This window comes from Argopecten irradians, chromosome 1 (genome assembly GCF_041381155.1).
Source record: "Argopecten irradians isolate NY chromosome 1, Ai_NY, whole genome shotgun sequence".
Lineage (NCBI taxonomy): Eukaryota > Metazoa > Mollusca > Bivalvia > Pectinida > Pectinidae > Argopecten > Argopecten irradians.
Genome location: NC_091134.1, coordinates 68,094,380 through 68,110,190, shown reverse-complemented (window position 1 = coordinate 68,110,190; position 15,811 = coordinate 68,094,380). Strand labels below are relative to the sequence as shown.

General features: G+C 33.5%; 1 protein-coding gene across 1 annotated transcript; it reads right to left on the bottom strand.

Moving 5' to 3' along the window:
* Positions 1-247: 247 nt before the first annotated feature.
* On the bottom strand, positions 248-15,778 carry LOC138306385 (uncharacterized). Its single transcript, XM_069246825.1, has 26 exons — positions 14,372-15,778; positions 13,842-14,072; positions 13,099-13,305; positions 12,118-12,258; positions 11,721-11,819; positions 11,455-11,549; positions 10,720-10,929; positions 10,393-10,473; positions 9,765-9,882; positions 9,393-9,494; positions 8,270-8,339; positions 7,938-8,046; positions 7,460-7,506; positions 6,857-6,959; positions 6,223-6,317; positions 5,817-5,919; positions 5,453-5,603; positions 4,988-5,057; positions 4,596-4,662; positions 4,103-4,188; positions 2,784-2,910; positions 2,405-2,446; positions 2,092-2,169; positions 1,852-1,879; positions 1,543-1,637; positions 248-845 (listed from the first exon to the last, which is right to left on the bottom strand). The coding sequence occupies exons 1-26, from the start codon at positions 15,702-15,704 to the stop codon at positions 744-746; spliced, it is 3,990 nt and encodes a 1,329-aa protein (XP_069102926.1). The 5' UTR covers positions 15,705-15,778; the 3' UTR covers positions 248-743.
* Positions 15,779-15,811: the final 33 nt, after the last annotated feature.

Genomic DNA, 15,811 nt, shown 5'->3' with positions numbered 1-15,811 from the left:
AACTCTTCGAAATCACTTGAACATTGGAAATTAGAGAGATATCATTAAACTTCTGCCGGATATACGTTCATCGGAATCACATCGGAACCACAAGAGAGTTTGAACCGCTTAGCAATATAAGGATCTTACAGCAAAGCTTCATATCCACGGTGAGTTTTACCCATAATCCTCCATACGAATAAAACATTGCTCCTAAACTTGAGCTGACAGTGTGAAGAATGGAATTTAGCTGAAAAGCATAGTTAACTTTCGTATTTTACCAATTTTAATATATTTCATCAATCAAACAAACCATTCAATCGCATCATAATCAGCATTCTATCATTTTCTGGCAACAGCAAAAATAGCACCACAATGATCGTCAAACTTTATGAGATCTGCAAATTGTTATTATCCTCAGTGCAATGTCAATATTAAATAGAACAGCATGACTATAGTCATGAGTCAGCGCTCGAACTCACCCATTATAATGTACCTGGTAGATATTGTTTTTTACTGTTCGTTAGCTTTTACTTGACATATCTAGGTATTTAACTGACAATAGTCACATTCATGAAACTATCAGGTGACTTAATTTCCCCGCACGTGTATCAATATACTCGTATGTGCTTTACATGTATAGAGGTCGATCAGAACAGTAGCATTCAAGCAGAGATAAAATGGCTACCGACTTCCTTGGAGACACTTGTCATAACCAGGTGATGAAACATCATACTCAAATCCATGCTTATTAACTTGCATTGTCAAAACTGTTTTCCGTCCGGATTACTTTTCAATAAACGGGAACCATACTGGTCGTTATCATACCAGGATGATGATGACGAATACTGTCTAGACGGTAAAATCTGAAAACGAGGAGCAAAGGAGATACAATCGGTTATCTTACTTTTCATATCTTATAGGTTTATCTACATAGGTCAGGATCAATATTACCATATGTATACATGTACATAACAATATGTTGAGATATAGATTAACATCCTTTTGTAGTGTTATTTTTAGAGAAAATTATAGAATAAAAAATAAACCAAGAATCGACTTAGTCTTAAATGCAACGAAATAAGAATTTTTTATTGTGCTGCTACTAATTAACTTTTTATGTGATATGTTTTTCGTGTCTTTTTTATAATAAGCAGTGAACCGTTTCATCATCAATATTGTTTTTATAAAAAAAATTAATTTGTCTTTTTTTTATGGAAATAAAATATAATAACGTAAAAAAATACTTAATTTATATATAATGATTCATTTTCATTTTGGCAAAAGGTTAATTTTACATTTTTCATATTTATACCATCTTGTTATAACAATAAACATTCTCCCTTTATATCTTAATTTCAAAGGTAACGTTTTTCTGCCTTTTCTGCAAAGGTAGTGAACAGTCAAAAATGTCGGGGATATTGCTCTTGTACTATTATAAAGACAATGAATATTATTGAATGCAATTTATTATGTTAATAATGAAAAAGACCATTATTCATTATTACGATAATGTATCTGTAATATATGGGATAGTGTCATTCACGAAACACATAAACGTACTTGCTGTCCATCTTCACCACGCTGATCCATTGATGGGGGAGGAAGCCGTAATCTCGGGATATGGAAATCATCAAGTCTTATTTCGTCATCTGTAACTACACATGCAAACAGATTAGTAATAATTATATAATATAACTGTACATCTGTATATAAAATAGTTATATAAAAACGGTTCGGTCTCTTCTTTATATACATTTTACACACAGGTATTAGAGAAACAGGTTATTAATACAAGGAAGATATGGTATGCTCCAATCATGATCTATAAAAGAGCTTTTACCAACAACAGAGATGTACCTTTTAACTTACTGCTATCACTGGAATTCGTTTTCAGCATCTGTCGAAACATCAATGCAATATTTATATTTTATATGAATATGTTGATTAGTTAACACAAAACACACACCTGCAAACAAAACTCAAAAGAAGTAATCAATTCCGTTGATATTAAAGATTGCGTTTCTTTCAAACATAAACCATTTTATTGAAATAGTTCAAATAACAATGTTTACCTGTAATTTATTTCCAGTCTTATACCGAAACGCTTACCTGTAATTTACTTCCAGTCCTAGATGATTGGGTCCTTGATTCAAACCGTTTAATCTTTTTCTCTAATGCTTTTCGGACCTGTGGAATTAATGTTAGCGTTGGTGACATTTTTTGGTAAAATTTGCCCATATTGCAATGATGTTTTAAAAGAAGAAGTATACAATATATTAGTTTAGGTGTATAGTTGTAACAATGTAAATATTGCTTGTTTGTTTCTGATACGGCTAGATAAACAAATTTAATATCTTACCAAATCATACATGTTTTTCGCTTAATTAAATTTAGAAAGAAAGAAAAATTATTTTCAACTCACCGGCTGATTGAAAATACAGTAAAACAGAAATATGAAAAATCCCTGCAAAAGAAAACATGCTTATTAACAGGATAACTAACTATGATGATGATAGTAAATCTACATTTACAACATGGTGCCATTGCCATGCGTATAACAAACGACCAAATGCTATACCTCCATATAATCTTATTAACGGGATAAATAACTATGAAGACTTTCTATTGATAGAAGAAGACACAATAAAAGTTAACCACGATCCGCACAGTACAGGTCTGTTATAGAGAAAATGAATTCAAAAATAGTAAAGAGAAATATTTACTCATCATCAAACAAATAGGTTGGTGAAAAAATTCTAACGATGGATTATGTAATACAAATAGAAATAAATGTAAGTAACCTGTAATGAATTAGTAACAGCAAACAGGTACTGGAAGGCGAGTAGGTCGTTGTTGATAGAGATGATTCCAAACAGCCACGTGATTCCTAAAATGGGCAGAAGTACCATCACACTTCTGACCCCCGCACTGTAAACCAAACATGTACAGCCTTTGTTAAACAAGTCCTATCATGTCTTTATCTAATAATTACAACATATCAAGCATGTATATATCCTATTTTTCTCAGTGTGAACTGCGTAAACAATGTGTTTCTTTGCTACACAAGGTTGCCCACACTATCGAAATAAACATTAGTACATTTTAAGTGTGTATGACAGTTGAAAAATGAGAATAAGTACCATCAGAAGAGTTCAGAGAAAGCAATAAAGTAATTAGTTAAAACTGTTAACAATAGTGAAAGGACCAGGACACACACAGATATAGATTTCAAAGGAGATGGAGAGTGTGGGAGTAAGGACGGAAGACACACAGAGGACAATGGTGTGTGGAAGCATGGTCAATTTAGTTAAAGCCATTGATAGTTTCAACCAAGGTCCAGAGACAGCATATAGTCACCAAAGACTTCAAAAGGATAAATGTAGACTCGCCTCCAGATAGATAAACTAGCCAATAGAAATAGTGGATTGTTAGAGTAGAAATGTTAGTTTAGTCATGTAGCTTATAAGGTATAGAATAGAAATGAAAGAGACAGAGTTGAAGTTAGAGACAGAAGTTGAAAGTTAAGAGTGAAAAGCTATTGGTCAGACATGTACAGAGGAATATAGAGTGGTCCAGAGTTTGAACTTATGGAATGGATTCATACAATACTAAGAGAAAGAGAAACAAGGCAAATTAGAACGAACATACGTACCCGGCCTACTATAATTTTCGGCCGGAAGACGACACCATTTTCTGTCAAAAAGTCTTTTGAGCTACAATATTGCAGATAAAGGCAAATGCTTCCCATGGAACAATATGTATAAGGATGTTGTATATGCATATTAATCATAATTAAATAAAAGGAAGAGGAACCAACGTGGTGTTGAGTATATATATCTCACAGGGAAAATAATGACAACAAACTGCACCCAAAGTAACCGGTGATATGTGAATGAAATGGTGATAAGTATATTATTGAAAGTAAGTTAATAACTTTTAAAACTCAGTTTACAGTTACATATATAGAACAAATCACACACTCTGTCGGTTTTAGTATTTGTCTTTAAAACATATCATCAGTTAAGTCTATCCATTTACTTCATTTTAAGACATAATATGTAATTTTGCTGTTAACAGTTTATGTTTTACAACGGAAAGATATATTTTACAGGACACTTACAAGATTTTCTGTTTTTCTGTTTTCGTCGCAATGAGCTTTGATGAAAACATTGCCTTCATTACGTGAAAAATGACAATGACATTAATCTGAAAGAAAATAATGTAAGCCATTAATAAAAAAAATAGTATAAACCATTAATAAACAAAATGACGGAAGCCAATAATGAAACAAAATAGTGTAGGCCAATAATAGACACTATCCACAAAACATCAATATTACAGACAATTGTTTACTCAAAGTTGAGGTAATTAACCATATGCATATTTAAACTCTTAGAATTATGTTTTGCACATAAACATTTCATGAAATATTTATGAGTATAATAAGTATCGTAGCATGAAATCAAATATTGAATATGAATATTAATTGCTAGTTCCTATCTTTTTAGATTTTTTACTATGTGTTACCCACGATTTCCCCTAAAAATACGGAAAGATGGAGAAGAATGCAATTAAACTTAAAATTTTAAACATTATTTCTCTCTCAGCCTTACCATGATGATGCAGACAGCAGGCCCGACAAAAGAGTATATCACACCATTGGACAGTGTAAGCCAACAGCTGGAGTGATAACAATCATAACGTCGGTCAAGATTTAAGGCAATCTCGGCTTCTATTTACCCCAACATCATCCATGGGGATAATGATGAGGGTCTTTAAACAATTATTAATGAAATAATGACTAAGATACAATAAAAAAAATAAAAGTAATAATGACGATTTTGTTTGGCATTGTTTTTGTGAATAAATGGAATAAATGACAATTAAGATTTTGTATTAACACGTGTCTAACTATCTAACCATTAATTAACATTTAAGTTGTTATTCTCTGATGTCTTTATAATGTTCGTTATAGAAGAAACCAGTAACATCACGATATACTTACTAGTCTTCAGCTTTATACTCGTTGTCATACGTCACACCGATCGTTATTCCTACAATCACCAGCGGCAAACCTGTAAAGATTAAATATATATGTCTAAATATCACGTGATAGCTACTATCAGATTTAGAATATTATATCGACCATCGACGGAGTGTGGTTGAGCGACATAACACTAACTTCCCTTACTATGTGTTTTATTTACCTATCGTACAATGAACTTGGCACGATTGTCCTAAATAATAATGGTAAATAAGGAAACCTGTAATATATGATGTGTCAAAAGTGGTAAAGAACAGCATTGTGCCAATAGATAAGTCATCACACGACGTCATTTAGAACTGCTGAAACACCGATGGCGTCTTTGCATTCAGTTATTACTCGCTCTCCCATTTTATTTATATGCGATTTGTATTATCATTTATCTCCATATAGCAACATCGGACAGCTCTTTGTTACAGTACTTACCCCAACCAACAAGTAGCAGCCATTTTAGTTTCGATGTAGCGTGGAAAACAAACGTTACGGATATCAGAAGTTGAATTCCCTCAGCAAGCATCAAACAAAATGTCGATAGGAAAAAGTAATGAAGTAATGCAGCCATAGTCGTGCACATGACCTGTTAAATATTTAAAGCACATTAAATGCAGCCGGAGTCGTGCACAGGACCTGTTAAATAGCTGAAGCACATGTCATGAAAGATTCCAATGTTCTCTTATTTTGCAAGGTAACAACGAGAATTGGCATTACTACAAATAGTTTGATGATTTGTAAATCAGATTTCCACCTTTAGATTAAAGCCAATATCATTAGTTTCCATAGTTATACGTACACTGTCCTGTGTTTGGTCGATTCCCGCCAGAAATAACACATAAGCAAAGGTCAGTGCTGTGCACAGATTGAGAAGTAAACGACTTCCATCACTTTTCAGATACCTTAGAAAATATAACAGAAAATAATATTTCTAAATCAATTCAACGAGGGCAACAAAGACAAAAAATGGTGAACACAGTAGACATTCCGCAGGAATTACTTTTAATATATTGACCATAGCATCTGCGCAGTTTTAACATAATCGAACTAGTTTGACCTAGCTGTTTGTTATGAAATAATGATCTGACTGTTTTATGTTGTAATCAGACAGGCCTTGACAAAGCTATGAAAAACCTTATTAAAACCTGCTAGTCGTCAGGTTTCATACCTGAAATTAAAGTATGTATCTGTAATGATAAGCTTACCTCCATAACTTGAGGTACACCACAACTGTTGTTACAGTGGATATGACGGAAAGGATACATCCCACAAAACTAATTATCCGGAGTACATAGGCGTCCTGTGTCACATAGATAGGAAGAAGAAGTATATTATTCAAAGTAAACATATTGTATTCCATAACTGTTATAGTTACATTTGAGACTTATGTCTATTTTGTCCTAAATGTGTTAAAATTATGCTGCAGCCGTCCGGTAAAAAAAGCGCCTTCCATACAAACAAGATGTATTTTTATAGTATAAAAACTTAAAATACAGACTTATACAAGTTTCTTTCTTTCATTGGACTCTCTTAAAATAAAGTAAGATGTTGTTATAAAGATAGTTCAACTGATGTATGATAACATTTCAATGAGTTTGTTAATACATCATTAACAATAGGTCACCCAATTATAAAGCTGATTGAACCAGTTATAAAACAGACTTAAGTATACCAGATAATGTCAGCCCAGTAAGGATAGGTTACCTGCACCCTCATCAAGATCCAAAAGCAATTGAGGATTATATATTGATCACAACTGTATATGTTAATTACATGTTATTAATGACATCATATATTTATCAATTTTAGTACATTACAATAATTTCGATATTGTATTACCGAAGCCTTAACAGGACTCATGATGACCGCGAAGTTCGTCAGGTGAGTACAATTACAGGATCCGTTCTTCCATCTACAGCCACCTGAATCCCAGCCTTGTGTACTGTGAATAAAACATATATTATGTATAGGTTTTTGTTTATTACCTCCTTATCAAGTCCTCATTGGGACCCTGAAAGCAACATTAAACTTTCCACGGCATTATGATATAGTATGAAGAGGATAATAATCTGTTGATAGTCCTAATTATATCGTAACCATTTCCCCTTCGGAGGTGAAATCTCGTTGTCGTTTATAGACAACATTTGCTGTGGTTCTTTATAAATATCCATATATTCGCGCGTCAATGAAAAAGTGCATGCATACGGGGTAGTGAGCGAACCAAAATAAAAAGCACTTTTTGTATTACAAAAAAGCAAAGGACAAGCAATACCAAAAGGAATTTTCAATATACCAGAATGTTAAAAACTGGATTTCACACCATTTTTAAAAGTCTGTTAAGATTAAAAAAATAACTGATGATTAATCAAAAGACACTAAATTGATTTTGACATTTCAATATAAATATATATTACAAAATTAAAATTTAAACAATACACTTACTTGTTCCAGAACACGCATCGTTTGTTATTGCCTTCTGTAAAGTTGTTCTAAAAGAAGCACAACTTGGATATCATAAAATTAATCAGTAGATGTTTACCAGACATCAGTTCCATAACCATTATTAAAATACCATCAGATAACATTTTGCGACTGTCGTTCCTTGACATTAACTAGTCTACTCTGGAGGTCTCTTATACGCCATGTTAATTATATTTGTCAGTCATTTACTGCATCTACTAGTGGAAGTTCTGTCTGTAAAAGATTGTTGTTACAATTAATCCCATTAATTTTGGATACCTGGCTTATCATAAGTCCTAAGGTATAAACTAAATGACAGTGAATATCAATTTTATAGTATATATCCCATTGTTTATCAACTATGCCCTAAAATACATTCATTAAACAAATCAATAAAATTATCAATTTTTAGGTAATGTTATGATAATATATTCTACGATGATGTTTTTGGAATCTTTACCTCGTTTGTCAGATTATTTAGGTCAAAAGTTAAAATAACACCACTCGGTAGGTAACTAGTGTTATGTCCAGGGACGGACAGAGCCAGAACCTCCGAGGTAACGTCAGTGCTGAAACATTGAAAAGGGCATGAGTGAATAATAGGTTAATAATTAGGTCGAATTAAAAATTCAAATCAGACTTTATACATGTTTACAATTACAGTGTTGTGGCTATCAATCAAAATTAAAACTAAGATTAAAAAACCGATTTAGATGTCATATTAAGCTATTTGTGATATAAACTATTCTATAGTAACTTTATGAAGAAAACCCTGAAATTTAATTAGCATACCTGTTGCTGTTTTGAAGTAAAGTGCCCATAGTTTTATACAGCGCCGCAGTAAATGTTACGTTACCGTTTTCTGTAATGAGATGGATCATGTCGGTCTTATCTTCATGTAATCGTTCATTTCAGATCAATAGGATCATTCCCTAGACAGGCAATATTTCTTCACGTGAATTTTGCATGAAAGTTTTCACGTAAATTTTACATTAAGTTCACGTGAAATTCAAGTGAATTTCGTGTGGAATTTTTTCACGTGACGTTCACATGAAATTTACGTGGCATTCACATGAATTATTTTCATGTAAATTTCACGTGAATTTTTACTTAACATAAATTCACATGAAATTCACATGAATAAATATCGTCAGTGTACATGAACCTTGAGGGTAGGACAGTGACATATTTACCCAATGAATAGATTCACGATTGTCTAACCGAGGGTAGAGATTTCCTTGTCCTACTCTTTAGATAGGGATGATCATTTTTCTTTCTGTCATTTCCAAAACAATGTTAAAAACTACCTGACGCGATTTCAAAAAAAGCGAAGACATACATTGTATGTTTGTTTACTAAACTGTATCGATCAAATTGTAGTATTTTTAATACTCAAAAACTTGTTAAACTCGTACTGTACTGTAACAAAAAATAATTTATATCATTTCGAAACATGTTAAGTCAAAGACCTATAATATATATTGTATCAAACCTTTGAATTTCAGTCTTTTCATCGCGTAAACATCAACGAAATATGTGAAGGCAGGATGACTTCCGACTGCGATGATTTAGTTCAGCACGCCCGTGTAGCACGAGCTCACGGCTAAAGGTGATATAGAATGTCATATTGGACTACACATGTTAATTTTTATTTGCATATGACGTTTTACGATTTCCGAGTTATCACGCGAATATTCCTTGGGTAAGACAGAGAAATCTTTCCCCCACCGGAAGTACAGATATCTCTGTCTGATGGGGTAGAAAAGACGATCACGGGGTAAGTGGATACAACTTTCTTTCTCACAGCATGATAAGTTACCAGTATCAGAAATTAGCGTAAAACATATGCATAATGATATACTACATCATATCATAATTTAAGTTGATATCAAATAATTCAATAAGCTATACTCACGAATTTTATTCGAATCAAGGTTGAAATCTATACTGGTTCCCTTTGCTGAGTCAGTCGGTTTAAAATCGATAACGGAGCCATTTGTGTTCTTTATTTTGATAACTGTTGAATAGAAACCTTATCAAATGGATTCAAATATATATATAAGTACACTGGAACTCATTTAATTTGAGTTTTAAAACTATTTCTGCTAATTCTAAATGATTGATATTCAATGTCTACATGTACTCATTGACAAACTTTAAAGGATGCAAATTGCATTATTGGTACCGCGGGGAATTTTTGGAATTTCTGTTTTGTTTCTTGGTTCCAGATTGCGTTCCTTATCCTGGCAGTATTTACGATGTTCAGTGACTACCAAGAGATTAATACCTAAGTTTGTGTTGACGAGATCCACGGATTCTCCAGGGAGGAGACTCTTGGCTACAGACACACCAAACGTCTCCACTGTAGTCAGTAAAGTGCCAGCAGCAGGTACTGAATTGCTTGTCTGTTAAATAAAAAAAACATGAAATTGTTTTGAACACTTTTGTTTATATGGATCATATCCAGTTAAGACGTAATGAATTTTGGAAAGCATTAACTTTATGTGATAGATTAATTAATTTTTAAATACATATCAGCATATTTGGAGACAAACAACAAGTAATATACCATTTTCTCGACTGGCCTTAATTTTGGGATATTATTAGATCATAGTGACATCTGTTGTACTTTTACACGCAGTCGATGGTTAACCTCACTAAACGAATAGGTTACATGATCCTACGAAACAAATCAAGAAACATCGTTATTCGTAGATATGACTACACAAAATAATTTAAATTAAATCTTAATTCCACAAGAACAACAATTTAAAGTTTTTTCATCAAGTAAGACCGGCCGACCTAAACAAATGCTATCGGCACACTACGTCTTAATGTATAATGCGTCTCAGTATTTGAATGAAATAGTCATTATTTTGTTGGATATATGAAATGATTCAATTTAAGATACCCACTATATCACTCTGGTCATCAACCTCTGTCCAAGAATTTTTGTTTTCCACCGACAGCATATCATCGATTATCCCAACGAAGTTCTGCAGAATCAAATCAGCACTTTTACCTTGACATCATAAACCTCTTTCTATATTTAGTCCATACCCTTATAAATATTAACTGTTTCGACAATGTTGGTCCATATCATATAACATATTGTAATGTCACCAGCTAATTAAAGAACCTAGATAACTAAAATCATCAAATATAATCCAAAATATCACCATGTTTTACATTCATTTTGCGATGACATATAAACTAGATGATTTGCCTATGACGTAACTTACCTTCTGTGTAGTATTATCCATCTCAATTGAACTATTGTTGATTATGTTCACCATGGATGTTAATGCTTCATTTGTAGCCCTAAGATTCCCAGATGAAATGGCCTTTTCTTTTGGTCTATTGCTTTCACTAGTAACATTTTTTATACTGTCTAACACACCTCCAATCTCCTCCTTTTTCTCTTCGTCGGGAAGTCCCTCAAGATCTTTGATCTAAAGATTAATTATCTTAGCTTTATGTAACACACTAGGCTGATAATTTGTTTATTATTATTCAGTTAAGTTCAAATTATAAGCTATTCCATTGAGGGTGTATTATTTTCATTGGCTTATACATAGTCAAGTGATGTACAATATATAGCAAATTGACTCGGTATTTCCATTTTTAGAAACACCGAGTCAAAATTCCTTTACGAACTTCATTCCCCAAACGCTGCATTCTTCAGGGTGGCGTTCTTTGATCAACGCTCTTCTTGTAATTATTAGGAGATTGTTTTTGACATTTGTTAAAGAAACTACATATCTAATATAAAACTTAAGAACCTTTGTTTCGGTTCATATGGTGTTATATCACCATTGTAGAATTTTAAATTTTATTCTTCTCGGGCGATTTAACACCATATGTACCTCTAAAGGTCCATTATTGACATATTATATTTATCAATATTATATAAAATCATGAACAATATAGTTTCAAGCTAAAGTTTTCAATAGGATATTTTGACAAAGTGTACATACCGTTTTTGTTGCTTCCTCGATCTCCTTGCTAACACAGTAAATCATATTTGTGTTTTCCCACTTGCCGTTTGTATCACACTTTCGTGTTGCAGTACCTGCCAAAATATAGTGAAAAAAATCATATGTTTTTATTCCTGTGATCATACATTAGCCAATGAGAAAAGGGCAAATCAGAGCATATCTTCTGTTTAAAAACATATAACATAGACAAAAACCACTAAAACACCAGACGGATTATGTTTCCCGTATGGTTACAATACAATTACCAGAGTTCGATTCGGGACATTTCTTTTCTAGTTGAAAACCAGCAGGAGTGTCTTCCCAATGAATTCCACTGTCTGTACCAGCACCACACTTGGCAGCCGCTAAAAGAAGTCGTAAATATTTCAAAAGTACTGGGATATTAACCTCGGGATACATTTGAAGCTATTATTAGAGCACTATGACATCAATTCATATACAAATGTATTTATCATGTACTTAGGTATTCAATTTACTGTGTTTAATGCAAGACTACAAGAACATATCAACGAAATTTGAGACCACAAAGTCAATTGGATTCCTAGCTACCAATTATAAAACTACGTAGTAAAATTATAATAAAATGAACACACGATGCGACATGCATATGGCATTAAGATCTTGAATATTACTGTCAATTACCTGTTTTGTAAACTTGTACACTACTGTTCCTCGAAATCTGACACTGTTCAGGTGAACGTTTTTGGCATAGTTTACATTGGTAAATCCCATTAGATGAGCTCGTGAAATGCAATGACGATGCCGACGTATTTCTGGAGATTCCTGGAAGTAAATCAAACACATTAATCGGCGTTACTTTTCCTGATCCTTTGAATGTAGTTAATTTAATTAAATATGCATGTACTATATCACTTTTACAGTATTATCAAACTCGAAAATAACAACGCCGGAACACCTTAAGGTCAAGACTTGGTATTATCGGAGTCTTTTTTATGACTGATTTGGTTTTTGTGTAAGATCATTTATAGTAACATCATCGGTCACCAACGTTAAACAGCCTATAAACGGAGCGTAGTGGATTCACTGGGTTTCTGAGGGAATTTGGAATTCTGAAACTCAAATTACACGGCAGATGTGTTGAATAAGACAACATGTAAATTACGTTTGTAAATTGTGTCCCGCAAATATGACACATTGGAATATTTTGGTTGTTGTCATATGCATAGTTAGTGACGTTATAGAGTGACTTACTAAAGAGTACGTGTTCACGGAAATAATGGCAAATGAATACATAGCCCAATTCTGTGTGTCTGAACTAAGTTTAAGGTCGGTTAATTAATTTATGTGCAGTGTTAAATTGTTTATCAACGTTACTAACTTATTCAATCCCATACATATCACATGCGTATTTAAAAACAATCTAGGTAATACAGTTGCTTGTTTCAGAAATATCTTATCTATCCGATATAGGATTTACATATATCATGAATAGTTACATTGAAATAAAGCGTTCAGCCAAAATTGTTTCGGAAGAAATGATACAGGTATTTGGTTTTCCCTTGTTGATTGTGCAGTGTTCATTGTTTCTGAAACCAACAAGGTTATTGAAAGGTTAACCTTTACCAGAGAGAGTTCTGGAGCTTCCTTAAGAAAGAACCTTACCGGTGGTGACATTTGATCCGTTTCGCTGCCAGCTGAATTTCCATCCCGTGATGTTGATTTTATCTGCGTTACTTATATTACATACCAGATCCACACGATTCCCGTTTTCTACCACAGAAGATGGAGGGAAGATGTCTAACCTCGGGAGAGGCTGAACACTGATATCAAACGTAATGTTTCCGTTGCCCAGGTGACAGGATATATTTCCTATAATGAACATAATTTCCATTGTAACAAAACATTATGATCTGCGTGTACATGAAGTAAACTCGGTTTTGCCTCGACTAATAAATTGACTCCTTTCCTATTAATAAGGTTTAAAAGACATATATAATTTTTCAGAGTTTTAAACAATTAAATCGTATTTAATGTGAAATGTGAGGCTCTAATTATAACGATTATTCCTATTTCAATTTCAACTAAGAGTATAAGCTATCAAAAAATCAGGCATCAACGAATTGTATCACACAATGGCATCGTATACTACTATGCATACACATATGAAATTCAAAATTACTTTCAATGGGAAAATCGAAGAAATTATTGATGGAAATTGATTTATAATATCCTAGATCTATAGCTTTAATAAATATATGGTTTCCTCAGAGACGATATTAACGACAACTTTAATTTCTTTGACTTCACAAAACTGTGATTTCTTTTCAAATAACTACTTTTCTTTACATCGAATCAGGAAAATAACCAAAAACGACATCTTGTTTATCTTTACTTCGTCGTCTCACCTTTGTCGTTTAGGGATAACTGCCGAATAACCAACTTTGATTTAGATCTGTCTCGGGTCACATTGTGTGTGATTGTGATCTTTGTTGTGTTTTTGTCACTCTCATAGCTCCGGATTTTCCATCGAATAGTGTCACAGTTTCCACTGGTGTTAAATTCGCAGATCAGTGTCAAATTGCTTTCTTCTTCCTTTTTATAAGATTTTCCGTTGTTATGGCTAAATGTCAGACACCCTGCGATTAAAAATTCAAAAATTAAAATTTAAAATGAAAACCAAATTATCAGGTAACTAGGATATTTACATGTATACATTCTAATTAAAACATTTGAACTAAATCCGAAATGAAAAGAGTTAAACAATATTGATATGACATTCAGCAAGGTATTGTTGCATAAAAGATATTAGGTTTCAAGATATTCGGCCCATGACTCCATATAGTATTATCATAAGCAGGACACGGCAACTGTATAAAACTGCCAGGTTTATCTACGTGCGTTTAAAAATCATATGTTTAATATTCAAGTTACCTACCTTGAGTGGTCGTTTCTAGTGGCGCTGCAGTCGATGCAATACCAGTTTTCTGGGCTGTCGTAAAGCTTGATGTTTGTTCGGTTGATGAAACGGGAGGAGTAAATGGAGAGGTGTCGTCGTATATTACGGTAGACGAGTATTCAGTCGTGTATTGTTTTGTCATTGGCGTGGAATGTATTTCTGATGAAGGGTTCATTGATGAGTACGTAAAGTTTTTACTGTATGACGTAAATGTAAGAGTAGTAGTTGTTATATGTGTATCATTTAGAGGCACAGTAGCAAAATAGTCTGTTGTATGTCTCAAAGAAGTTGTTGACTTTAGATTATGTAAAGATGTCATTGTTAACGGTATAGTTTTTGACGGTAGCAATGTAGATGAATATGCTGTTTGTGTTTCAAATGATCCTGTTATAGTTGTATATGAAGCTTCTTGTGACCAAGAAAATGCCGCTGTAGATGAATACAGATCTGTAGTGTTTTGAGTCCAATAAGTTGATGCCGCTTTAGATGGGTATAGATCTGTAGTGTTTTGAGTCCAAGAGGTTGATGCCGCTTCAGATGAGTATAAATCTGTAGTGTTTTGAGTCCAAGAAGTTGATGCCGCTGTAGATGAATACAGATCTGTAGTGTTTTGAGTCCAATAGGTTGATGCCGCTAAAGATGAATAAAGATCTGTAGTGTTTTGAGTCCAAGAGGTTGATGCCGCTAAAGATGAATACAGATCTGTAGTGTTTTGAGTCCAAGAGGTTGATGCCGCTGTAGATGGATACAGATCTGTAGTGTTTTGAGTCCAAGAGGTTAATGCCGCTATAGATGAATACAGATCTGTAGTGTTTTGAGTCCAAGAAGTTGATGGCGCTATAGATGAATACAGATCTGTAGTGTTTTGAGTCCAAGAGGTTGATGCCGCTGTAGATAAATACAGATCTGTAGTGTTTTTAGTCCAAGAGGTTGATGCCGCTGTAGATGAATACAGATCTGTAGTGTTTTGAGTCCAATAAGTTGATGCCGCTGTAGATGAATACAGATCTGTAGTGTTTTGAGTCCAAGAAGTTGATTCCGCTGTAGATGAATACAGATCTGTAGTGTTTTTAGTCCAAGAGGTAGATTCCGCTGTAGATGAATACAGATCTGTAGTGTTTTGAGTCCAATAGGTTGATGCCGCTGTAGATGAATACAGATCTGTAGTGTTTTTAGTCCAAGAGGTAGATGCCGCTGTAGATGGATACAGATCTGTAGTGTTTTGAGTCCAAAAGGTTGATGCCGCTGTAGATGAATACAGATCTGTAGTGTTTTTAGTCCAAGAGGTTGATGCCGCTATAGATGAATACATATCTGTAGTGTTTTGAGTCCAAGAAGTTGATTCCGCTGTAGATGAATACAGATCTGTAGTGTTTTTAGTCCAAGAGGTTGATGCCGCTGTAGATGAATACGATCTGT